Below are 27,215 nucleotides of genomic sequence, written 5' to 3'. Positions count from 1 at the left end.
ATATATGATATAAATACATGTAATTTTAAGCATTTACTTTGGCTAATATATGATATAAATACTTATTATTTGTATCATTTACTTTGGCTAATATATGATATAAATACATATAATTTTAAGCATTTACTTTGTCGAATATATGATATAAATACATATCATTTGTACCATTTACTATGACAATTATATGATATAAATACATAACATTTTAAGCATTTACTTTAGCGAATATATAATATAAATACATATTTGGCATACAGAGCTTTTCCTGATATAAATATTTGTTTTGCACAGTGGCATTTGGTATAACTATGATAAGCTTTTTGTCTTAAATAATGATACCCACATAATAACCACAAACATAAACTGAATCTACAACCACACAGTTTTTATTAAAGTATGTCTTTTATTTAGAAAGCATAAAAAACGGACCGACGGTCCAGGCAAAGGTGTGAAGGCAGGATTCAGTCTGAGACCATCAGTTCATCAGGTTAAGGCACACAGGTGTGAACACCTCATCTCTGGACTCACAGCCTGTCACATTAATACGACAGTAAACACATGAATTATTAAGGGTTGATCTCTGTGTACCTGACAGACACATTTCATGTACACACAAACATAAAAGAGGAGATAATAACGTTGATTAATTGTATACATGAAGGAAAAGACAACAAGATATCAGCATATCTACTGTATTATAAACTGGTTAAAAACCCTAAAATGGTTCACGTAGTAGTCAGATATACAAACAGCACATGCCTCGTTCATCTCCAGCCGTAGTTCAGTGATAATAGTCACAGTTACATAATGCACATATGATATCTCTGACTAGCAGCACAGAGTTTCACTGGGTGCACTGGAGATCCCTAAAGTCAAAGGGTTAGATCTTTGTGTTATTCGCTGATGACATCATCAGGTGGGTCACTTGTACGTGATGTAGTTCTCCGGTACGAGGCCTGTTCTCCCGTTGTACGTGGCCTGAAACCAGCCGGGCTCCACCGACGGGTACACTGCACACACAACCACACGAAGACCTTCAGGTGGGAGTTCAAACATCTCACGTCTTATGAATAACTCTCAGTGACGCAGAGAATATAAACCCACAAGACTTGAGTTAACTTCCTGCTGATTGTGTTGATCTGTAGTCCTAGGACCTAAAGTACTAAGATCTGTAGTCCTAGGACCTAAAGTACTATGATCTGTAGTACTAGGACCTAAAGTACTAAGATCTGTAGTACTAGGACCTAAAGTACTAAGATCTGTAGTACTAGGACCTAAAGTACTATGATCTGTAGTACTAGGACCTAAAGTACTAAGATCTGTAGTACTAGGACCTAAAGTACTAAGATCTGTAGTACTAGGACCTAAAGTACTAAGATCTGTAGTACTATGATCTGTAGTACTAGGACCTAAAGTACTATGATCTGTAGTACTAGGACCTAAAGTACTATGATCTGTAGTACTAGGACCTAAAGTACTATGATCTGTAGTACTAGGACCTAAAGTACTATGATCTGTAGTACTATGATCTGCAGTACTCGTACCTATAGTACTATGATCTGTAGTACTAGGACCTAAAGTACTATGATCTGTAGTACTATGATCTGTAGTAGTATTATCTGTAGTACTCGTACCTATAGTACTATGATCTGTAGTACTAGGACCTATAGTACTAGGACCTATAGTACTATGATCTGTAGTACTATGATCTGTAGTACTCGTACCTATAGTACTATGATCTGTAGTACTAGGACCTATAGTACTATGATCTATAGTACTATGATCTATAGTACTAGGACCTGTAGTACTAGGACCTGTAGTACTATGATCTGTAGTACTATGATCTATAGTACTAGGACCTATAGTACTATGATCTGTAGTACTATGATCTGTAGTACTATGATCTGTAGTACTAGGACCTAAAGTACTATGATCTGTAGTACTATGATCTGTAGTACTCGTACCTATAGTACTATGATCTGTAGTACTAGGACCTAAAGTACTATGATCTGTAGTACTATGATCTGTAGTACTCGTACCTGTAGTACTATGATCTGTAGTACTAGGACCTATAGTACTATGATCTATAGTACTATGATCTGTAGTACTATGATCTATAGTACTAGGACCTATAGTACTATGATCTGTAGTACTATGATCTGTAGTACTAGGACCTAAAGTACTATGATCTGTAGTACTATGATCTGTAGTACTAGGACCTATAGTACTATGATCTATAGTACTATGATCTGTAGTACTATGATCTATAGTACTAGGACCTATAGTACTATGATCTGTAGTACTAGGACCTAAAGTACTATGATCTGTAGTACTATGATCTGTAGTACTATGATCTGTACCTATAGTACTATGATCTGTAGTACTAGGACCTATAGTACTATGATCTATAGTACTATGATCTGTAGTACTAGGACCTATAGTACTATGATCTATAGTACTATGATCTGTAGTACTATGATCTGTAGTACTCGTACCTATAGTACTATGATCTGTAGTACTAGGACCTATAGTACTATGAGCTATAGTACTATGATCTGTAGTACTATGATCTATAGTACTAGGACCTGTAGTACTAGGACCTGTAGTACTATGATCTGTAGTACTATGATCTGTAGTACTATGATCTATAGTACTAGGACCTATAGTACTATGATCTGTAGTACTATGATCTGTAGTACTCGTACCTATAGTACTATGATCTGTAGTACTAGGACCTAAAGTACTATGATCTGTAGTACTATGATCTGTAGTACTAGGACCTATAGTACTATGATCTATAGTACTATGATCTGTAGTACTATGATCTATAGTACTAGGACCTATAGTACTATGATCTGTAGTACTATGATCTGTAGTACTAGGACCTAAAGTACTATGATTTGTAGTACTATGATCTGTAGTACTCGTACCTATAGTACTATGATCTGTAGTACTAGGATCTATAGTACTATGATCTATAGTACTAGGACCTATAGTACTATGATCTGTAGTACTAGGACCTATAGTACTAGGACCTATAGTACTATGATCTGTAGTACTATGATCTGTTGTACTAGGACCTATAGTACTATGATCTGTAGTACTAGGACCTAAAGTACTATGATCTGTAGTACTATGATCTGTAGTACTAGGACGTATAGTACTATGATCTGTAGTACTATGATCTGTAGTACTCGTACCTATAGTACTATGATCTGTAGTACTAGGACCTATAGTACTATGATCTATAGTACTATGATCTGTAGTACTAGGACCTATAGTACTATGATCTGTAGTACTATGATCTGTTGTACTAGGACCTATAGTACTATGATCTGTAGTACTAGGACCTAAAGTACTATGATCTGTAGTACTCGTACCTATAGTACTATGATCTGTAGTACTAGGACGTATAGTACTATGATCTGTAGTACTAGGACGTATAGTACTATGATCTGTAGTACTATGATCTATAGTACTAGGACCTATAGTACTATGATCTGTAGTACTAGGACCTAAAGTACTATGATCTGTAGTACTATGATCTGTAGTACTCGTACCTATAGTACTATGATCTGTAGTACTAGGACGTATAGTACTATGATCTATAGTACTATGATCTATAGTACTAGGACCTATAGTACTATGATCTATAGTACTATGATCTGTAGTACTATGATCTGTTGTACTAGGACCTATAGTACTATGATCTGTAGTACTCGTACCTATAGTACTATGATCTGTAGTACTAGGACCTATAGTACTATGATCTGTAGTACTATGATCTATAGTACTTGTACCTATAGTACTATGATCTGTAGTACTAGGACCTATAGTACAATGATCTATAGTACTATGATCTATAGTACTAGGACCTATAGTACTATGATCTGTAGTACTATGGTCTATAGTACTAGGACCTATAGTACTATGATCTGTAGTACTATGATCTGTTGTACTAGGACCTATAGTCCTATGATCTGTAGTACTAGGACCTAAAGTACTATGATCTGTAGTACTATGATCTGTAGTACTAGGACCTAAAGTACTATGATCTGTAGTACTAGGACCTAAAGTACTAAGATCTGTAGTACTATGATCTGTAGTACTAGGACCTATAGTACTATGATCTGTAGTACTATGATCTATAGTACTAGGACCTATAGTACTATGATCTGTAGTTCTCGTACCTATAGTACTATGATCTGTAGTGCTATGATCTGTAGTAAAACATGTGAGTTTGTTAGCTCCTACCATTCGAGAGCAGCGCCCCCTGTGGGAAGCTGAGCTCGTGGCTGTGCTCCGCCTCGCAGGAGTAAAGAGCTTTTGCATCCCTGGGAGAAAGAGAGAAAAGGAAGTGAGTGAAAGAGGATTTATATATCGATAGGGTTTGATCCTCGATCGAGTTCTGAACCGACGTACCTTCCTGAAGAACACACGTCTAACGCCGAGGAGAACACTGAACTCTCGCGCTGCGGCAGTCGGGCCGATAATCTGGAACCACAAACACAAAAATCAGCTCTGAATTCAATCCACAGGATAATTTAAAAAATCACAGTCGTAGAAAAAAAAGGCATCCCTTTGAAGTTAAAAACAGCACGAGTCACATTTTGTGAAATCTTGATGTATACACGAGTATAAACCTTAAATGACACAAATGAATGAGAGACAATAGTTTGATTAAAAAAACAAAAATTTAAATAAATGTTTATTCTTTTAATTAAACTGCGTAAAATGAACATGTGAATATAACAAATTTTCCAAAACTTTTGGGATTTAATTTTTTTTCAAGGGCCTGGAAATAACCATTTTAAAATCCATGACTTTTCCAGGTTTTCCATGATGGTACGAACCCTGTACTAGTCATGTTTTTGAATATTGTCTTTTTTATTAAAACTCTGATAATTGTAACTATTTAGGCCTTTAAATTAACCCTTCAATGTTTCACCCTCCTGTCGCCTTCGGGTCAATATGACCCGATTCAATGTTTAACCCTCCTGTTACCTTTATATTTAGTAACATATTTTACCCTTGAGGTCAATATGACCCCAGCTATTAAAATCTCCAGAAAATTATTAGAATTAATATTGTTTTCCAAGTTTAAGTGTGAGGTACTTTATGTTTGTTTGTTGACTCCAGAAAGAACACCGACATTAAACATTGAATCGGGTCAAATTGACCCGAAGGCGACAGGAGGGTTAAATATTGAATCGGGTCAAAATGACCCGAAGGCAACACAAGGGTTAAACTCGTTGGTGGAATTACGACCAACTTTTAGGCCTCCTGGGGTCACGATTGACTTTTCCAGGTCTTTCATGACCGTACGAACGCTGGTCAATTTAACTTTCTTTGTAAAATGTTACTTTCCTTAGAGTTTCACTCTTGTTATCGAATGACATCTAGACGTCCGTTCCTTCTCCGAGAGCACAGATCAAAGGCAGAGGACCTTAATTTCAATTTTAATGAAGATATATTTGACGGACACTCACACTGACCCCGGTCTCTGGTAACCGTTGCTGGACGCGGCGGCTGCGGAGCCCTTCGGGGTCAGATCCGAGCCGCAGCGGACGTGTGACGGTTTCCGTTTGCGCGTCGCGTCTTGCGGGTCCAGAGACATGAGACTCCGAACCGACCCGTGGCAGCTTCTGTAATCTGCGCCGGGAGACACGAGAAAATCAGAACCGGACATCAACGGGGGGGGGGGGGTAGCGACGAGACGCTGGACGTCGTCGCGCTGGACGTACGCACCCTCTGAAATGTGCAGGGAGGTCATCGAGGAAGACGTCGAAAGCTGGAAGGGGAATAACGACGAGGAGGAGGAAGAGGAGGAGGAGGCGGTCAAGGAGATTTTTCTGTGCGGCCGCGAAGGAGAGGTAGTCACTTTGGTTTCCGTGACCGCGGAGGAGGAGGAGGCGCCGGACGCATTTCTTTCATTGATCGAATGAGAGCTCTTCAGAGAGGAGGCGGACGACGCTCTCTGGAGAGGCCGACCCTCCCGGAGAGAGGAGGCGCGCTCCACTGAGGAGTGCTGGGTGGAGATAGTGGACGAGGAGGCGGCGGAAGGACATCTCGACTCTTTAACGGGTGACGAGGAGGCCGCCGAGTCCCCCGCGACGGACAGACTCGTCTCCGTGGAGAGCAGAGAGGAGGACGTCTGCAGGGCGGCGGCGGGCCGGGAGGAAGTCCGGGAGGAGGCCGCGCCGTCCGCCGGGCGCTCCTCGTCCTTCCCGTTCGAGGAGTTGTGGGACGGCGAGCGGGAGGAAGCCGCGCCAGGAGACGGCGGCGCGGCGGACGGCGGGTCGGGTTCGGCGGCGGGCGAGGACGGAGGAGACGTCTGGGACAATCCGTTCTTCTCGGAGGAGTGCGAGGACAGAGACTCTTGGCTGCCCATCGGAGTCGTGCTGTGGCTGCTGCTGAAGGTGTCACCTGGAGGGAGGAATGGAGTCACGTGATCATTCATCACAGCGATGAGTCCTGCTGCCCGGCAACCGGTGCGTGTTACCGGCAAGAAGCTCAATCTGAGGCGTCGTGAGATGATTCACTGAGTTCACTAGTCAGACTAGCAGCAGGGTTCATAGTACACATGTTGACCAATGGGTTTCCAGGTGTTTTGACTTTTTTTTGGACTTTATTAAATTTGTATTACTTTTGTATTACTTTTTCATTCTTACTTTTTTACTCTTATTTTACTTTTTTACTATTTATTTTATTTTTCAGTATTTTTGTACTTTTAATTACTTTATTAATTTTTTATTACTTTTTTACCTTTTAATTACTTTATTACTTTTTATTACTTCTATATTACTTTTTTACTTAAATTACCTTTTTACCTTTTAATTACTTTTTTTACTTTTTATTACTTTAACATGTATTACTTTTTTTTTTTTTTTTTTACTTAAATACTTTTTTACCTTTTAATTACTTTTTTTACTTTTTATTACTTCATTACTTCTTATTACTTTTTCATTACTTTTTAATTTTCATTACTTTTTTACTTTTAATTATTACCAAATTTCGTTGACCAAAAAGTAGACCACGAGTATAACCTTAAATGACACAAATGAATGAGAGACACTAGTTTAATTAAAAGAATAAATATTCATATAAATGTTTATTCTTTTAATCAAACTGCGTGAATTTTCATGACTTTTCCAAAACTTTTGGGAATTACAGTTTTTTCCAGAATTAAAAAAAAAACATTTTTTAAATCCATGACTTTTCCAGGTTTTCCATGACCGTATGAACCCTGTACTAGTCATGTTTTTGAATATTCTCTTTTTTATTAAAACTGATAATTGTAACTCTTTAGGTCTTTAACTGTTGTCCAAATTAAACTCGTCGGTGGAACTACGACCAACTTTTAGGCTTCCTGGAGTCACGATAAAAAAAAGCCTGATTATCAAACAAAAATAAAAGAGTATTTGTAAATGTTGTGGAGTAACTGTGATGAGCGACAGGATAAAAGGAGCCGTGCGCTGCAGAGAGAGACTCACTGTCGTTGTCGGCCAGGCACAGAGTCGGAGGGTAGAGGCGGGCCTTCCTCTTGCCAGACGACAGACAGATGACCTTGTTCCTCCGAGGAGTCGACCGGGAGGATTGAGGCTGAGGGATCGGCGCCGACAGGTCTGGGGCCTCGCCAAATATCTGACGGGAGCATACATTTATGTCATGTGTGTGTGTGTGTGTGTGTGTTTGTGTGTCTGTGTATTTGTGAGCGTACCTTGTGGTGGTTTTCAATGATGATCTCCACCACGATATTTTGAAACTTGATGTTCATCATGGCGGCCACCGTCTCCTCCTGTGACCTCATCAACGTGGGGCCGAAGATCATTCCCAGGTTGGACACGGTCATCAGGTTCTGGTCACTGTGAGAGGACACCCTGCACACACACACACACACACACACACATACACAGGTGTTTATTTATCAGATGTCATATCGCAAAGAAAAAGGAGTTTAAATAATAAACCGTTAAAAACAAAGAGAAATTTCAATAAATGCAAAATCAATTGCAACCCAACAGTACATTTACGCCCACTAGCTATCAGCAACCTGATTATTTGTGGTATATTTTGCAAAACGAGCCTGGACAATAAAAGAGTGTGACGTACATGAGAAGGTGGTTGGCCAGGATGTCCAACATCGCTTTGTTTTTCTCTGGCAGTTTGTGTACGAGAGCATGAACCGCTCTCACTCGATACTTCTGGTTGTCGTACTCTGTGAAGTAAGGAAAGAGCACAGCGGGAGGGACATGATTTAGAGGCGTGAGGGTGACATGATGTGCTTCTGTTTACATGATACACACAATGTATGAGGCGGTGAATTCAGCACACGCAATCTGCAAACAACAACAGATTGTGTGTGCCACACTGTGTGTACTTTGTGTTGTCGAAGAGGCAGTGAGGGCTCTTACTTGCGGCCTTAATGAATTCTTTATGCAGTCTGTAGGTCAGTACCGGTTCTGCCAGACACCTGCACACACATGAGAAATCATGAATTCATAATTCATGAGAAGTGTTCTTCAAACACTTTGTACAGGGTTCATACACATGTTGACCGATGGATATCCAGGACTAAAACAAATTTCCATAACCAACATTTTTTTGTAAATCTCGGTGCATACATCAAAAAGTATTTAAACTAACAATGAGAATTCAAAAGCATAGAGTATTTCAACTTAAATGACACAAATGAATGAGAAACTCTAAAAAAAACTTTTTTATTACTTTTGTAATACTTTAAAACTTTTTAATTACTTTTTATAACTTTTTAACATTTTTTAAACTTTATTACAGTTGTATTACTTTTGTACTTTAAAAAAAATGTCATTACATTTTTACTTTTTCATTACTTTTGTTTTATTAATTACTTTTTTACTTTTGTATTACTTTTTAACTTAAATTACTTTTTTTACCTTTTAATTACTTTTAAAAACTTTTAATTACTTTTTTACTACTTTTTTACTTAATTAATTTTTGACATTTTATTACTTTTTGACTGAAATTATTTTTACCTTTTAATTACTTTTTAATCTTAATTACTTTTTACTTTTTAAATATTTCTTTACTTTTAATTATTTCTTTAACTTTTTAAAACTTTTAAAACTTTTAATTACTTTATTATTTTTCATTACTTTATTACTTTTTATGATTTTATGACTTTTTATGACTTTATGACTTTCTCACTTTTTATTATATTCGGGGCTGTTTGTGATTGATCCAGTAACAGTGATATTGGTTTGATAAAAATAATAAACATTTATGTCTTTTCAGATAAGGTGCGTTCACTTGCAGTCTGAAAATTATGAATTAGAGTATGAAAGAGCGTATGCCGGCTTTTCCAGGTTCCCCATGACCGTACTAGCTCTGTTTGTACTGTGTGTTACCTGAAGTAATTCTTTAGACCGCTGGTGATGGTCTTGTTGTCCCAGGCATCTGCATCCAGCTGCATGTCAGTGGGAGCTGTGGATGCTAGAAAGTAGATATAATACATTATTTATCTGTAGCAGTGGATGTTTATTACACTAAGCCATTTGTGGTGCTTGTACAAATCTCCTCCAGACAGGAAAATAACAACGTGCAGTGGAAAGCAGAATGTTTCTCACCAAACACACTCGTCATCAAGCGCTGCACTTTGGAGTTGACTCCTCCAATCCTGTACAGCCCCAGGGTGGTAATGCCTACACACACATATGTTGTTTTGTTTTTTTACCAAACTTGATAAATCAACAATGCAAACAAAAAAATGCTCATTGGAATTATTTTAAGAAGGAATACCTCTGGTTTCAACCAGTTCAATACACTTCTTCACAAAGTTGAAGCCGGCTTTGTTGAGAAATGCTGTAAAGAAAAACACATTTTTATCTTAATATCTGATACATTGCATTAATAAATGTAATATTTTGAATTTAATCAAGAACGGCATATATTGGGATACTTACTCTCCTCCTTTTTACTGAGTAAAGACGGCAGAGTGTAAATCTGAACAAAGGCAGAAAAAAATGTGTATGTGTGACAATTGAAATGTTATTGGTGCTGTATGATAGTTTTAATCATATATTTAAAGGTGATTTTATTCATACAGGTTCTTTTCCATCCATCGCCTCCATCCACAGCCGCCTGTTTGCCTCGCAGAGGGCCTGCAGGGTGATGACCCCATGTCTGCAGGGAACAAAATCATTTCATCTTCCCACAATGCAACAGCAGCCATATCTCAATGTCTCTGAGTTATCTGCACGCTCTCACCTCTCAACCACCTCGATGTCAAAGCAGAAGCGTTTGTCGATGGACTCCGTCTTCCGTCTGACACAAGAGCGCAGCTTGAAGGTCTCCGGTGCTCCGTTCACCACGCCGTTCTGTGCACACAGACATGCGGTCACGCGCCGTCTCGGGAGGACTCACACAAAGTGTGCGCTTCTGATATTGTAGCATCAAGGTGATCAAATCTTTGATTCAAAAGAATAAAAACTGAGCGGGCCACCAGCGTTACCACCACTCTTCTATTGTTCGACTTTGTCACTCGTGTATCCTTCGTCCCGCCACTCATTTGGTGAAAGTCCAGGATTATAGCTTTTTTATTTATTTATTTGATTTATAAATGAGGCCGACCATTTTTTATTTTTTTCTCATATTTTAACATCGCAACAATATATTTCCTGCTTTACAGCTTGCGTCAAAACATAATAAGATTAGATTAGAAAACTTTATTGAACTCATTCTGTAACAGTTTAGCTCCACACTTTCCTTGTATGAGTTGTTTTCATCCTGTCTGCCTCTAACTATCACGTCATTCCAGATCCTGCTTCCCACCTCGTCAGTCCAACTCCCTTCACCTGTTCTCTCACCTGCCTCTGGCCACTCCCACCTCATTAGTCCCTCATTCCCTTCACCTGGTCCTCATGCCCGTCTCACCTGTTGCCCATTCCCTCGTTAGTCCCTGTCTACTTAGGTCCTCTCACTTGCACTCTGCCAGATTGTCTTGTGTTTTTCCGACTAAGCCCTCGAGCGTTCCATAGTGTGTTTATGTATTTCTGTCTGTTCCCTTCATGATGTGACTCTGAGTAAAGATCATTATTTGCAGTTCTGTCTCCTGAGTCGTGCTATTGGGTCCACCCTAATCGCCCCGTTACATTTGTGCCACCAAAAACTCATACAGACGACAATAGACAAGAAACACACTACAAGGAACAAGCCAACCCAGAAGATGCCCCATAAAACATCAGACCATCAGAAAGATGATACATATAAATCTAAAAAAATCCTAAAGGTGTTCATTAAAAAATAGAAATGCTGCTGGAACAAAAGACTTCAGTAGAACTTGAGTCCATTAAAAACACAGTGTAGTGGATGGAATACAAATGTACTAACAAATACCTGCCACTTGCTTGAGGTTAGTAATCCAAGTATATTTGTTTTTGTCAAAGTTGCATACATAGCTACTTAATACTGCACTGAGTTTTAAAAGCTTTCTCGTGGTGCATTCAAGTACTGGTGAACAGAATGAAGAACCTGTGGTTATTCATCTGTGCAACCGGCTCACCTGTCTGCTGGCTGGTCTGGCCTCTGTGTTGCTCATGGTGAACACCTTGGAGCTTTTTTCATAAGTGCAGTAGTATCTGGTCCACACGCTGCCCAGTGGACCTAAAACACACAACGCACATCAACACGGGTATGTGTTTAAGAGACTAACGCCTTTAATCATAGAGAGAGATGTTTCTGTCGCTCACGTTTCTCCTGTATGTACAGATACCCCTCCATGGTAAAGCCACTGGGGGCTTTGAAGTCTTCCTCTGCAGACCGGATCCTCTTCATCAGCCTTTCGACCTCGGCACGCGTACTTTCAAAGTTTTTGCGAGCCTTATCGACAAACATTACAAACGGCATTAAAAGGTGGTTTGCGTACATATTTAGACGAAACATAACATCTTTTAAAAGAGTATGAACCAGGGTGGGAGGTTTACATATTTTTTTTCGGGGGACATTTTTGCCCACACTGATTGAAATCCAGGGGCATTTAAAAAGAAATTGGAGTCACTTTTTGAAACTTATGAAATAACATTTAACCTTTGATTAAAAAATAATAAATATACTTATTTTGGCTTATAGTAGATGAACAATTGTCATAAAAATGGAAATAATAGACTATTAGGCAGTAGTCTACAGATTCAAAGTGTTTTCTTAGATTTTTTAAACAAAAAACAAACAGAAAACAAGACAATCATATTAAATTGTATTTCTTTGTAGTTATTTATTGTTATTAAATTGTTTTAAACAACTATTAATAATTATAACTTATTTCTTTATTTTTTTATAATTCAAAATTATATTTATTGATTTTTGTTGTGTACCTATAACTAGTACAGGCAATACAGACAGGACACACACAACAACAAAATATAATAAAACGCTATTAAATTATTGAAATTATGGGGGCATTTGTTGTCCCTCTCCTGGTGATATCAGGGGCAAAATTATTTTTCAGTTTTGGGGCAGTTTTGCCCTTTGCCCTCGTGTATTTTCGATGCTGGTATGAACACCATGGATTCATGACTGCCTAACGAGCTTCTGGTCAGTTTAAGTAGTTTCAACATGGAAGGAGTTGGAGGGGGTGTCAGGTTTCCATGTTGGGAGAGGTAATACCCAATGCATCCAAAACTGACTTTCACATCTCTCTGGCAGCTCAGACCCAAACAAACAAAGTGATATTAGGTTCCAGGCTGGGTTGACAGGTTTGCAGTACACATAAGCACTTACATTCTGCAGGTTGAACTGGAGCTGCTGCTTGTAGGGTTCAAACTCACTGGCCAGCTCGTAACCCTCGTGGTAGAACGTAAACAAACCCTGCAGGAAGGCTAGAAGCTGAAGATCAAAGGGAGAAATACGCAGGGCAAAATGTTAGCTGGGTGTGGGGGTGTGGGGGGGGGGTCTCGGGAGTGTAGAGTACAAGGAGGGGATTATAAAAGTGTGTGTGTCATCGGCTCAATCAATGGTGATTGCTATCGGAGAAAAAAAACTAAACAACAAAGAGTTTCCCCTCTGTCAGGCAGAAGAGATCTCAGTGCAGGAAGTGCTTCTACAGCAACAGGAAGTGGGCTTTACTGATATCTATCATTAACATGTTTTATCACCGGACAAACAGTGTGTGTAATGTGTGTTTTTCAGAATCTGGCCTTAGCTGTATTTCCCTCACTATCACTGATGCTTTTTTGTTTTTTTGGGGCTGCAATTATGACTTCATGTCTTCATTGTTTACATGCCGCACAAAAATAGACTTATCAGTCATATTTTCCTGTGATGAAACATGCATGGTGTTGACCCTCCACTGGGCGGAGCTGTGAAGGCCGAGCAACACGGTTCATTTGTTCAGAAAGTTGCATACAAGCATGATCATAAAGTTTGTAAGTGATCTCACCGGCTCCACAAATTCAAACTTCTTTCTCTCCTGCACTTCCTGGATCTTGAAGACATACTGCAGCGATGCATCGTAAAAGACCTGCCTGTCCTTACTCATCTGGGAATCAGCCTGCGACAAAGACAAAGACAACACTCATATCGTACTTCTTGTTGGAGCAACTGTACCTTTTTAGAAGTCTGAGGATTTACCTCGTGCAGCTGTGATTCCTTCTTTTTGGAGGACAAGCTGAGGTGTTTCTCGAGAACAGAGTAGTACCTTTCTGTCTCCTTGTCAAACTGCTTCTTTCCCTCCTATAGAAGACATGGATGAAGAGAGGACATGAGTAATAAATAAATAAATACAGAGTTCAACACTTTATTATACACAGGGTTCATACACATGATGACCAATGGATTTCCAGGACTTCAAACCAAATATACATGACCAAACATGTAGTGAAATCTCAGTGTAATACATACATATATATATATATATATATATATATATATATATATTTATGGTATATATACAGTATATTTTATTTATATTTATTTATATATATATAAATATATATATTTCTTTAAATATATAAATCTATATTTTTATATATACACCTTAGATTTGAGACAATAGTTTGATGAAAAAATTATATTTATATAAATGTATATTCCTTCGAATCAAACTGCATAAATGAACATATGAATATAACAAATGACTTTTCCAAAACTTTTGGAAATTGAATTTTTTTCCAGGACTTTTCCAAGCCTGGAAATAACCATTTAAAAATTCCATGACATTTCCAGGTTTTCCATGACCGTAGAAACCCTGTATGTCACTTTCCTCAACCCTTTACATCCCAAGAAAAGGATTATAATGAATTAATTCATTAATTAATGTCTGTACCAATTGTTTTGAAGATATTTCAGTTTGGGCCACATTCATTACTCTAGTGTGGCTCAAAATGCCCAAAAAGAGTGAGGCCAGAGTAAGGGTTGCTACCACTATTAATCCCAAATGAAGAGACACTGCCAACATATTTAGGGCCACACATCTATTTTCAAAAAACAGCTGCAGCTCCAAACTCCACATGCCCGACCAACTCTTCCTGGTCAGTTTGAGGTTGTGCTGCTCACACACTCCTGCTACATTCTACAGGGTAGAGTATTTCACTTTCAGGGTTCGTCAGAGCGGTGACCAGCTCTGTTTTTTTAAACCCCTTTATACTGCTATCTTTTTTTTTGATCTGAAAGAAGAAATTTTTTTTTTTTGAAGAACTGAATTTCTGAGACTTGAGACAGCTGCTGAAACCCGACACCAGACTCACTTTGTGTTTATACTATCCCTCTGCCCCCCCCCCCCCAGTGTCCGTTCCCATGACCTTGTTACTGACACCGGAGCGTCTTCCAGCGCTTGTCCGATCAAATGGGGATCCTCTGACCGCCGACTGGGAGACCGACTGGGACCGGGCCAGAGCAGGATGTCTGACCATCACCTTCAGTGCTAGATAGCTAACGGACACAGCCTGCTTGATGAAGCCTCACATAATGGCCTTTTTAAAAACCTGAGCAGATACTGTGGGAAGTTTTGAATATCACACGCGAGTAAAAGCACAAGTGAACTGGTTCGGTTACTTTATTTTAATAATCACTTTTGTTCGCCTTCCATTCCAACGACATGCAGAATACCTTCACGGCTCCAATCTGCTCCTTACGAAATCTCTCGAGCGGTGAGATCAAAACGTCGTCGGCATTCTGGATCTGAGTGAGGAAAACACGCGACAGTCAGCTCGGTGTGTCGTGACAGTAAATTATAACAAAGACCAGCGAAAACAGAAACAGTGATAACTTCAGTGTCGCTTTTGGGACAATGTGTGTGCTGAAGAGACAAAAGCCTTCGCATGACTGCTTGATTTGAGAGGGGAAATTCAACCTAAGAGTCTTGCTGTGCTGCTTTTAGTGGACTTGGACATATTTGATATGATGTTAAAGATGCATTGTACAAGATTATGAGTGCTCTCATACGGCGTTATCGACTGCAACGCCGTACTAGACACACGTGCGTGTATGGACACGCACTGAAACCACATGCAGCCGACCCGACGACGTCAACAAAGCAATAAGAAGCTCGGATAACAACACGCGCTGAGAGCTGCCTCAGGTACACACAACTCCACTCTCTCTTCAAGTAGAAAATAGTCCTTTGATGCTCGATTAATGTCCTTTGATGCTCTATTAATGTCCTTTGATGCTCTATTAATTGCTCTGAATATCTTATACTGCTCCTTCAATGCATCACACACTTTTACAAATATGTTGTATGTATTAAGGGTTTATTTTTCTCTGGATTGATGTATCACATATGGTTTATTGACGTCCTGTGTGCACATATCAATAATATTATAGCAACACTGTGCACAGACCTCAGTTACAATCAGTTTATGACCGAGTTATGAGCGGCTTATCCAACATTATGAGTGTGATCGTTGAGCATTTGGTGGACTTTGCTCGGGCTTTGCCTGCACGTATCCACGGTGTAGCAATAAGAAGGTATAATGATTAAAATGTTTAAATTACATATGCTTTGTTGGCATGCATGTAACAAGGACAACATTGCCAAAGCATCAAGTAACTAGAATGGGCACTCGGTAGAGCACATACCTTCGCATATCACAAGATTGGGCATTGAATTATGAACATTTTGGCATTAGTTGCATGCCAATTGGATAGAAATTGACCGCGTTATGGTAAAAAGAAGATTTTTACCTTTTCATGACCTTGACCTTTGACCCGATCGATCCCAAAATCTAATCAAATGGTCGCCGGATAATAAGCAATCATCCCACCAAATGTCATGCGATTCAAGAAGATGTTGACCTGTTCATGACCTTGACCTTTGACCCGATCGATCCAAAAATCTAATCAAATGGTCCCCGGATAATAACCAATCATCCCACCAAATTTCATGCGATTCGGTTTAATACTTTTTGAGTTATGTGAGTAACACGCATACAAATAAATAAATAAATACACGGCGATCAAAACATAACCTTCCGCATTTTCAATGCGAAGGTAAAGATGAGATTAAAATGGAAAAAGAACACGGTAAAGTTCATAAACTAAGAAAACAATTAGTTTACAAATTACATTTCAGGCTGATGAAGATTAGTTCAGCAGATATTTACTCATAAACCAAAAGGTAAGACGACGATGTTAGATGAAAATCCAGGGGATCGCTCAAGCTGTTATCTGGCAATCACGAATGTATGTCTCTGGTTTCACCAGAAAACTACTATTTCTGCACAGGATGTATGAGAAACTTGTCGTTGAGACATGAGCCTTGAGCGTGACGGAAGGCTCCGGAGCGGTTATCGGAGCTCTGGGGTTTGTACAAAGTCTCAGGCCTCTTTAGTCACGGATCTAAAGTCACTGTTGCGTCTCGCTTTGTTGAACCAGTAACTCTGAGTAACTTCCCGGCACTCCATCACGACTTTACTTTCACTTCGCTTCAGTTTAGTGCCACGCCAAAACCCCGAAGAAGAAAGGTCTCCTTTCTTCGTGTGGTCTCCTTTTTCACCACATTACAATACGTGGGATGAAACCGAACACCGGGAGACTCCACGGAGAGGAATAATAGTCCTTTCAGGTGGAACAGGTAGGTATTTCAGAGGAACCCACTGGCTGGAATTGCCCTTTTCCTCAATAATGATGGCATTAGTAGAGTTTCAGACCTATCTGCAGCATGCAACATCACACACACTGACACACAGGGAAAATTAAAAAAAGAGAGCAGACAAACACATAAATACACATAAAGGACCCTTTTATGGACTTTCCCAGGCAGTCAGGCCTCTGCTAACAGTCTCACAGGGGAATTGGCAGAATAGGTTCCACATGGTTCTGCTGTAACCAGACCGTGCACACGGCCACAAAGCCACACACACACACACACACACACACACACACACACACACACATACACACATGCGGGGAGGTTTGCCTGCACAAAGACGTTGGCAGACCACACAAAGCCCTCTGGTTGAAGTCAAAGATGTTTTGTTTTTTTATCGCCACGGAGCACACACTGCCAAAATAATGTGTCACTCAGACTTGTGTGAAAACCTTGAGGAAGTCACGAGGTGAAGATGCCTCACAAGGAATGTACATTTTCAAACTGAAATCCAGGGAAACTATTTGTACCAACTTTGGTGATAACAATTTGATTTAGAAGGGGCTTTTGGTGTTCTGGTGTATTCAGATCAGCTCTGTCATTCAGACATAGACTGTATATAAGAACTGGATTTCACCTCGATGCTAAGTACAACCTAATGCAGAATAAGGCAACCAGGATGGTTACAATTACTTTCATTTCCAGAAATAAACACACTGTGAAAAGGTTAAAGTTGTGAGACAATAAAGCAGATGTAAATCACAGAGTAGCCCCGCACTGAACCCTGTTTTATAGTCTATTTTACTCTCAAAGGGACAAAAATGTACTAAATGAACATCATGCTGTCTTGAAGAAGACTTGAACCTTGTGATTGGGGTCATAAACTAATGTCTACAATGTTTATAAGGTATTAAATCATGTGAGAAGTAGGGTCATTCTCTCATATGTTGTTTTATAACTTGAAGAATTGGCCCTGTGCTGGTAATTAGAAAGAATGCCAGTTCAAAGCACTTCCTCATTAGCTTTACGTGTCAGACGCCGAGAAGCAAGAGGCCTGAAGAGAGAGAAACTGTTCTGTATCATTTATTTCTGAAGCCCTTTAGGTCTGTTGTTTCTATTCCTTAAGAAATATATAGGAATCACAACCATTTAATTTATGTTAATTGTGTAGAGAAGGATGGCATTCAAAGACAAAAAAATATATATTTTGCAGACATCAATTTAAAGTTTGTTCTTTGACTGTTTTTCAAATATTATTTCAACAAAAAAAATGTTTACGCTTCTAAGTCTCATGAATGAAAAAGAACAAAGCTTTACATTACCTCAAGTCCTTCCTTCCTGCTGCTGTCAGGCTGCACAACAAACTGCAGTAGATCCTGGAGATCCTGGCAAACTCAACCCTTTACTCAGCACTTTACTTTGTTTTCCCCTTGTATATTTAGTTTCCTCTGTATATTTAGTATTTTAGTTTAGTATTTAGTATTGTTATTGTGTTTTATTTTTATTAATGCTCTAACGTGCACCGCTGCTGTGATCCTGAAATGTCCCGACTGTGGGACTAATAAAGGATTATCTTATCTTAAAGTACAATGGAACCCAGACTTAGTTGACCTATTTACTGTTTCGCACTTACCCTTCATTTAAAACTGCCTCTTTTCAAGGTCACATGGGCAACAGAATGTCCTCAGTTTTGAAACATTCCTTACTTTACAAATTGTTTGAAAGAATGTCCAACATAAACCAAATCTCCTTACCAGTCGTTTTCTCTCCTCTTCCATGGTGCTCAGGAGCTGAGAGAACTCCTTTAAGGACTGAGCTGCAAAATTAAATTGTACACCTTAGTTGTGGATCATATTTGATGTATTTTGCAGCCTCTAGCTCTTGTTTTCTAAATCATCCTCTTACCTATACTGATTTCATCATCGGTCTCCGCATCTCCAATACATTCAAACTGAAACTCCTGCAGAGACTGAGAGAACCGTTGAACAGCAAGAGAAAGACCTGCGAAAAAACAGAAAGTGCAGTCATTTAAAACAAGGAACAACAATTGTATTATTGCCATAATTAATAATGTTCACTATTACAAAGAATGCTCTGTGCATGAGTTTGCATCCTGCCAGTATTGGTCATGTAATCCCATTCTCCTCCGGGCAACCAGCAGCACAGTTAATCTACATTAATAGTTTACCTCTTGTAAACTGCCAAGACATGGGGTGTCAACGTTTGTTGGTAAACAAATGGCTTCACCGTGCAACAAACTCTGTTTATGTGTCCAAACCACACTATAACTAGAACGGGCACTCGGTAGAGCGCATACCTTCGCATATCACAAGATTGGGCATTGAATTATAAACATGTTGGCATTAGTTGCATGCCAATTTGATAAAAATGGACCGCGCTATGGTAGAAAGAAGATGTTGACCTTTTCATGACTTTGACCTTGACCTTTGACCCGATCGATCCCAAAATATTATCAAATGGTCCCCGGATAATAACCAATCATCCCACCAAATTTCATGCGATTCGGTTTAATACTTTTTGAGTTATGCGGCGATCGAAACATTACCTTCCGCATTTTCAATGCGAAGGTAATAAAGAGTTTAATAAAACCTTTTATTCTCTGACGTGCACAAATACTTGGCACCACAAGACTGCATTCTCTCTCTCACACATGCAGAACATGCAAGTCATTGTAAGGCACTTTTTTTTTTCTCAATACCACTGCTGATAATTAAAATAAAACATTAAAATGTGTTTTACAAGCAGTTTATAGCAAATAACTGTCTGGAGACCAGAAGAAAAAAGAACTGTGGTCAAGCTAAAATCCAAGAAAGACAAAAGCACAGTAACCATTTTTAATCGACGATGGAAACCTAAATTGCGTTGTTTACATGTTGTTATGCAAAAGAACAAGAAAGGTCTGTTTTGCATCACTGCTGCTCGGGGGAATCTGAGCTGTAACTTTGATTGTCAGCAGGGGAGAAAACACTTCAATTATTAATGTATTGATATTGACGTGACATCATTTTGTGGTGTTCTGCACACAGTTGGACCTGTGAACGTTAAACAATGCAGCGATCGGGTTGTTTCGACCCAAGGTGGTCACAGAACCGTCAAACACACCAAGCAGGGTGTGTGTGCGTCAGGCAGCAGTGACCTCAACCAGCAGGTGAGCCAAATAAACCGCAGGTGTGTTTTGAGCTTAAACTGGAGGTGATCGAAAGAAACTAACAACAAATGGGAGGAGCCTGCGTTTCATGAGCTGGTGATATGTGAATGTGACAAATTGTGCAACAGTTCAGCATAAATACAAGTGTACATTCTATAATAGTCAACCAAATGTTGGTTTGTTGTGGGGCAATTTTTAATTGTTTTGTCATAAAAAGGTACCAAACTAACTATAAATGTCTTAATCTACATTTTGAGCGACATTATCAAGACAGAGACTCAAGATCTGGTATGACAGCAACTTCTATAGGGACCTTATCATGGCAGTTCACAGTTGGGCTGAAACCCAAACTATAAATCAGACAAAACAATTAATCTGAGGAACTAAGTCTGGAAGTTTTGGGGGACCTGAATGAAACCTGCAGATGTCTGCTTCGCCCTATTCATTGTTTTCCTCTCCATTAAGTTATATGACAGCACCGTTACCTCCTTGTAAAAAATACTTACATAGAAATAAAAATCACAACAGGGAATGATATATCTCTGTATTGACAAAAGAAAAGAAACATTATTAATATGACCTTTTCTGCTTTTTATGTTCCATCAACTGCATTAATAGCTCAATGATGAAGCTCAAGCTAAAATAAACAATCACTGTTCATTGAACTCATCTCTATGGATAAAACAACTGTACCTCCCTGTTGCAACATAGCATATCCACCCAGACTAGAACACATAAAGTCTGACCTATCGTGGCACAATAAGTAACTTAGCTATTCTCGCAGCAGGGTATCGACACAATCGCCCAGACATAATACCGTAGCTACACAACCCCCAGACACAAGTCAATGTGGTAGCGTTGAGCTGCTAAAGGTGGCCTCTTGTTGCCCCTGTTGGGGCAGCAGGACGTCCGACTGGTCGAGTCCTAAACGTGCACTCTCCCCCCGAAAACGTCGTCTATCGTGCACTTACTTCTCAGGGCAGACACGAGCATGTTCCCATCTTTGATGAGGTCTTTGATAAATCTGTTGGTGCGCTCCAGCTCGATCTCATGGCACTGCAGTCGGTCCCTGAACTCCGGGCTGTCCAGGAAGGAGTCGCTGAACTCCAGCGTCGGCAGACCCATCGATACACTTATTAGTTGATCACTTATAAGTTAGACTCGTCACCTCGTAAAGTAGAGGTAAGATTCACCGGAGAACCCGGTGTTTCAATGGGCTCGGAAAAGAAGGAAAAAATGGTCAGGAGTGTTTCTTCCAGCTCTCTCTTGTTTTTTTCATGCCTTTCCTCACTTATTTTTTCCCTCACAACTTCCGGACCCTAAACGTCTCTCGGCTTCACGACGAGCATCTGCGCGGCGTCTCCCACGTTTAAAAAAAAGCCACAATATGTAGAAATAATATATATATAATCCAATATAACTGCGCGTTGACGTCTTCGTGGCCTTTTTCTTTCCTTTCCGACAGAAAAAGGCACAAGTTACTGAAAAGGAGGCCACAGAGGAAACACTGCTGGCGTACGATAGCCGAGCCGCTAGCTCTACTGAAGGTTTGTTACTATGGGAACGGGAGACTCCTGGTGGCGCGTGCAGAGTGCAACGTCTGCAAAAGTCCTCATAATGATTAAATTATGAATATTGTAACGTAATCTCTGACTGCATCTGTATACAACAACAATACCACTACTACTTATAATAATAATATAGGTTCTACAATAATTATATTCCTCGATAATAATAGAACATTAGGAGATACATTATAAAGATGTAACAGACTGTCTCGTGTGTATTGGTATTGGAGATGATGTGTCCCTTTGGGGTTGCCGTAGAGAGGAAAGGTGACGGGACTTGGGGGGACAAATAAATAAAGAAGGAAGACGGGGGCTGAACGACTTGTCTTATCTCCCGACTCCGTTTGTTAACATGTTCTAAGTGCACTCACACACGACTCCAGAACGGATATGTGATTATTATATATTAAGGATCCTATAAAGATATTATATCAGGATGATTCCCGAAAGGGATATTAGTAAATTTCCTAAAAATCGAGACAAAAAAACAAATAACTATCAAACGAAAGTGTAGATTGTTTTGTGTGTTTGTATAATTGGTATCTATCGTTTGTTTGTTCTCAATCTTGTGCAGAGTCTTTTGTATGTGAATGAGATTTGTTTTATCTAATTTGAGATATTGCGTATAAAGGTTTTTAAAAAACTATTTCAGTCCACAACAAACATAAACTAGTGCAGAGATAACATGAATTAAATTGTCTTGCCGGTTTGCAGGAGCATTCTGCCCTCAGAATACCTTGAAATATATTCAGTAAAAGGATTTATGTGCAAGTGTGAAGTTCCCTACTGAAAAGTTACAGGCTTAAACAGGCCCTCGTCTGTGAAAGAAATATATGGGATTCATGCCAGCTGAACACTGGGAGGCACAGAGCATTGCTGAGTGCTGGCCAAATGCTCCAGGGCAACCAATGAATAGAAAACAGAAAACATGTTTTCTGTTTTTTAACAGCGTCGTGTTGAGTGACTATACACAACTGTAAATGTATTTAATATCATTATATTCACTACTGTACATCTTACTTGAATCACTGATGCCATGATATTTTAGAAAAGACTCAGCTGGGCTCCTCTAGCTTGCTGAGAAGTGTCTCACTGGTGTTGTTATCCAGTTATTAACCCTGCTTCAAAAACCTTTCATGTTTCAGCTCTCTTTTAGTGGCCCAGCTGCTTTATTGTCTCAGTTGGTAACTATTGTATATCTGTCACTCACTGGAGAAGAATTTAACACCATGACTACTGCAGCAAACACGCTTTAAGTATCTCGTTGTATAGTCTTACACACGTACACACAGTCCAGAGACGTGTAGACAGTCTACGGGGAGACACAGCTTGAATAAGGTAAGCAACATCTTCACTAACTCTCCTGAGAGCTGATTTAAGGTGCACACAGAGAAATAATGGTTCTTAAATGGTTCTTTAAAAGGCTTTGTGGTTCTACAAAGAACCATTACCTACTGAAGAACCATTTTTTTTAGTTTGAGACACCTTTATAAGTTCTTTGAAGAACTCTTTAAGGAAATGGTTATTTTAAGAAAACTGGTTTGAAAGGTTCTTTGTGGAACCAGAAATGGTGCCTTAAAGAACCATGTTTTGAAAGTTCTTTGAGGCACCGTTATAGGTTATTTGAAGAACTCTTAAAGGAAATGGTTCTTTAAAGAACCCTGTTTTAAAGGTTCTTTGTGGAACCAGTAATGGTGCTTTAAAGAACACATTTTTGAAGGTTTTTTGAGACACCTTTATAGGTTCTTTGAAGAACTCTTTAAGGAAATGGTTATTTAAAGAAACCTGGTTTGAAAGGTTCTTTGCGGAACCAGAAATGGTGCCTTAAAGAACCATGTTTTGAAGGTTCTTTGAGGCACCGTTATTGTCACGGCTAACGCCACAGGTAGGGAGGTACAGGAGCTCAAACGCAGAGAAACAAGCAGGATCAAAACTTGAATAACAAAAGGCACTCTTTAATGAGGCAAAAACGGGTTACAACAAAACAAAAGGTCCAAAAGGGGCAGGCAGAGGAGTCCGGGGTCAGGGCAGGCAGGCAGGGTCGAAGAAGGCAGGATCAGAGACAAAAGACAGGACGACGGAAAAAAGACAACAATCCAGCAACAGACAAGGGAAAGAGTGGCACCATATATCGGAGGGAAAACAGGTGTACGACATGAGACGGTAACAAGATGAGAGTGGCTGAGGACAGGTGAAGGGGATGAAACGATCAAGGAAACAGAGAAGACACAGAGGAGACAGTGTAGAAAGAGTAGACACAGAACAGACACAGAACAGACCCTTACAGGACCCCCCCCCCCCCCCCCCTCAAGGGACGGATTCCAGACGTCCCTCGAGATCAACAAGGGTGGGTGGAGGGGAGCCGGAGGAGGGTTCCAGACCATGGCCGAGGCAGTCCGGGGGGTGGGCCAGAGGACGGCCATCAGGCGTAAGGATGCGCTCCGGAGGGCGGGCCGGAGGACAGGAACAGGGAGCTAGGGGACCGGGCTCAGGAGAGGAAGTCTCAGGGGTACCGGGCTCTGGGTATGGGAGCTCTGTGGGACCGGGACCAGGCGATGAGCCAAGGGGACTTGAAGCCGGACGGAACGGGTCACAAGGAACCGGGGCCGGATGGGACCGGTTACGGGGAACCGGGACTGGACGGGAAGGCGAGGGAGCACGGGAACCTGGGACCGACCGGGACGGAGACGGGAGAGGGAAAACAGGTGTACGACATGAGACGGCAACGAGACGAGAGTGGCTGAGGACAGGTGCAGGGGATGAAACGATCAAGGAGACAGGAGACAGAGAAGACACAGAGGAGACACAGAGGAGACAGGAGACAGAGAAGACACAGAGGAGACAGAGTAGAAAGAGTAGACACAGAACAGACACAGAACAGACCCTTACAGTTATAGGTTATTTAAAGAACCCTGGTTTGAAAGGTTCTTTGCGGAACCAGAAATGGGGCCTTAAAGAACCATTTTTTAAGGCTCTTCTTAATTTTTCTGCGTGTGTTATAATGTTACTTGAAATACATTCAAAAATGTTTTCTTTTTCAGGCTCGCAAATATTGATCCTACTTTCTATTACAGGACATTCTACAACCTGAATGCACCAAACCTCTGGTTATTTGTTGCAGACCACAACAGTCAGAGCCGCCAGGAGGTGACAAGAGCTCAGCCAGGAGGCACCAGACAAAATGTTTATCAAAAATGACAACCTCCAAAAGCCCCGGCGCCACCTTGAGTTCTTTCTGCCGAGTCGGCCCTACAGGGGGGAGCCGCCGACAGTGGCAGGTAAAGGTTTACTGGTCCGGAATTAACATGTGACTTCTTCTATGAGATGACTCGTCGCCAACTTAATGGTCCAAAATGATTGTGTTTTCATGTGATTGTGTTTTCATGTGATTGTGTTGACATAATGCGGTTCAAGACAGGATAAGTGCAGCGTATAATGTTTTTGCAAATAAATGTGTACTAATTGAAAACTGATTGCCTCAATGGCATCAAAATAAAAGACAACTAGAACAAGAATAAGTTTGACTTAATATTATACTGAGTAGATCTGTAGGTTCCTATATTATAAACATATATATAATATAGAACTATTTATGTGGTTTTGTATCAATCTGAGAGAAATTGTCTGAAAACAATGTATTCTTATCATATATATCATTTCAGAGGGAATAATTGAGCATTGTCATTATTGTTACAGATTATAATTATAATCATTAATTTTCAAATTAAATGGGCCTAATTTACATTACCATATTAAAGAGGATAGCCTGTAGGCTTTTTTTTTTTTTCCAGCTCTAACATTTAAATATAAATACCTGATCTAAATCTAGCTGTGAGGTGTTAACTGGAATTATACAAAAGCATGTTGCTAAAATGAGAGGAATCTGAAAACAATAACGACATTTAACTACCGGTACTCTAAATGCCTGATTATGTTGTATAATCCTGCCCTTTTAAAGCATAGTTTTCACCCTCTCTGGTATGTTCTGACTTCCCCAGGATTTCTCCTCTACCCGGACGCTCCCGCTAAGATGGAGACCACATCACGAGAAGCGTTCTGCTTGAAACAACTCTCACAACGAGACAGAGGCAAAGGTCTGCCGTCTTATCTCAAGCCAGAGATAACTCACTGTATCGGTTTTAAGATAAGCCTTGAGTGACTTGTGTATGTGTGGACACAATGTGTTTCGGTGCTGAAAATAGCCATAGCGTGGTGGGTTTCGTGGATATATGTGTGTGTGTGTGTGCGTGTGTCTATGTGTGTGTGTGTGCGTGTGTGCATGTGTGTGTGTTTTGAAAAAGGTTCTATCTGTGTGTGTTTGTGAGAGCAGAGATTAGAAAGGGAGTTTATGATTCAGCCATTGGTCATTATAATGAAATGCGAATAATACAGTTATACTCCAAATATAAAAGACATCCATTAGAAGACTTTATGAATAAATGTTTCATTATGTAGTATTATATATGCAGAAGTAAGAGGGAAAAAAAGGATTTTACTGGCCTAAATAAATTAGGATTAATTACTAAACATTGCCAGTAGAGTACTGGTTGAATTAATAAGAGCGTCAACTTCAGTCTTGATGCGAATGTAAATATAAAATAGCTATTGAGAAGTGAGAGGATAGTGTCATAATTAGAATGGTATTACGAAAACAGCATTTATGGAGATTAAATTGACATAAAATAACATCAGGAAAGCAGATGCCATGTATAGTAAAACCTACATTTGTAATGAGTTAGTTATCTTCATCCTAAGTGAGGTTCCAGTGGGTAAAAATATGACATTTTGCTGTATTTTCATTCAGATTTTATCTCTATAGACAGAAACATGAACTGTTTCATGGGATATTTCATTACGGTTTGTGAAACTAAACCCTCACCAACGTTCTGATTCCCCTTCAGGAGACCTGCATGTCAACCCGAACACACGGCAGGAATTCCATCTGTGTCCTCCCACATCCTCACGGAAAGCAGGAAGAGGAAACGGCAGCAAGGACTGTGAACCGGGGGAGGACGAGCAAGAAGGCAACAACGACCGGACAAAAGAACAAGACGCGGAAGAGATGCAGTCTCAGTATCAGAAGGATTTTCCTCCTCCGTCCTGCTGCCGCGGGAGGAGAACACCAGCCCCCCCGCAGGCAGACAACATCGGCATCAACCCGGCCTTCAGGTCAGAGCGACGAAGTCACCATCACAGTCTAGTGCAGCTGAACGTGGAGAGCAGCTCATCAGTGTGTGTGTGTGTGTGTGTGTGTGTGTGTGTGTTTGGGTTCACAGGATCGACTTCAGCACAGTGCAAAGAGAGACTTTCCCTGGTTGGCCCGCCGTGAATCCCAGTTGTGCTGCGCGGCTGAGGAGGCTTCATCCAGACAATCAAAAAAGGAATAAATAAATGTCAAACGTGTGTCTTTGCATCAATT

At 40.1% G+C, this 27,215-nt stretch overlaps 2 protein-coding genes across 3 annotated transcripts; one reads left to right on the top strand and one right to left on the bottom strand.

Annotated features, from left to right (window-relative positions):
* Window positions 1-368: 368 nt before the first annotated feature.
* arhgap42a (Rho GTPase activating protein 42a) lies at window positions 369-21,754 on the bottom strand. Its single transcript, XM_056439659.1, has 24 exons — window positions 21,200-21,754; window positions 18,965-19,060; window positions 18,814-18,875; window positions 15,079-15,150; window positions 13,603-13,704; window positions 13,412-13,522; window positions 12,754-12,858; window positions 11,727-11,856; window positions 11,540-11,640; window positions 10,246-10,355; window positions 10,083-10,161; window positions 9,942-9,981; window positions 9,778-9,840; window positions 9,606-9,680; window positions 9,387-9,471; window positions 8,415-8,473; window positions 8,113-8,218; window positions 7,721-7,880; window positions 7,494-7,644; window positions 5,749-6,426; window positions 5,490-5,652; window positions 4,423-4,494; window positions 4,255-4,334; window positions 369-1,010 (listed from the first exon to the last, which is right to left on the bottom strand). Exons 1-24 carry the CDS (start codon window positions 21,351-21,353, stop codon window positions 922-924), a joined length of 2,943 nt encoding a protein of 980 aa, XP_056295634.1. The 5' UTR covers window positions 21,354-21,754; the 3' UTR covers window positions 369-921.
* si:dkeyp-69c1.9 (uncharacterized) lies at window positions 20,153-27,199 on the top strand. 2 transcript variants are annotated; one of them, XM_056439727.1, is made up of 6 exons: window positions 20,153-20,228; window positions 21,694-21,775; window positions 24,918-25,074; window positions 25,795-25,890; window positions 26,698-26,965; window positions 27,073-27,199. In XM_056439727.1, exons 3-6 carry the CDS (start codon window positions 24,978-24,980, stop codon window positions 27,185-27,187), a joined length of 576 nt encoding a protein of 191 aa, XP_056295702.1. In that variant the 5' UTR covers window positions 20,153-20,228; window positions 21,694-21,775; window positions 24,918-24,977; the 3' UTR covers window positions 27,188-27,199. The 2 variants fall into 2 exon arrangements, with proteins under 2 accessions (XP_056295702.1, XP_056295709.1); XM_056439734.1 differs by lacking the exons at window positions 20,153-20,228; window positions 21,694-21,775 and adding an exon at window positions 23,111-23,134.
* The last annotated feature ends 16 nt before the right edge of the window (window positions 27,200-27,215 follow it).

The sequence above is a fragment of the Pseudoliparis swirei genome, chromosome 3 (assembly GCF_029220125.1).
Source record: "Pseudoliparis swirei isolate HS2019 ecotype Mariana Trench chromosome 3, NWPU_hadal_v1, whole genome shotgun sequence".
NCBI classification, from domain to species: domain Eukaryota; kingdom Metazoa; phylum Chordata; class Actinopteri; order Perciformes; family Liparidae; genus Pseudoliparis; species Pseudoliparis swirei.
The sequence above is the reverse complement of the archived record's forward strand: the minus strand, read 5'-3'. Positions and strand labels throughout refer to the sequence as shown.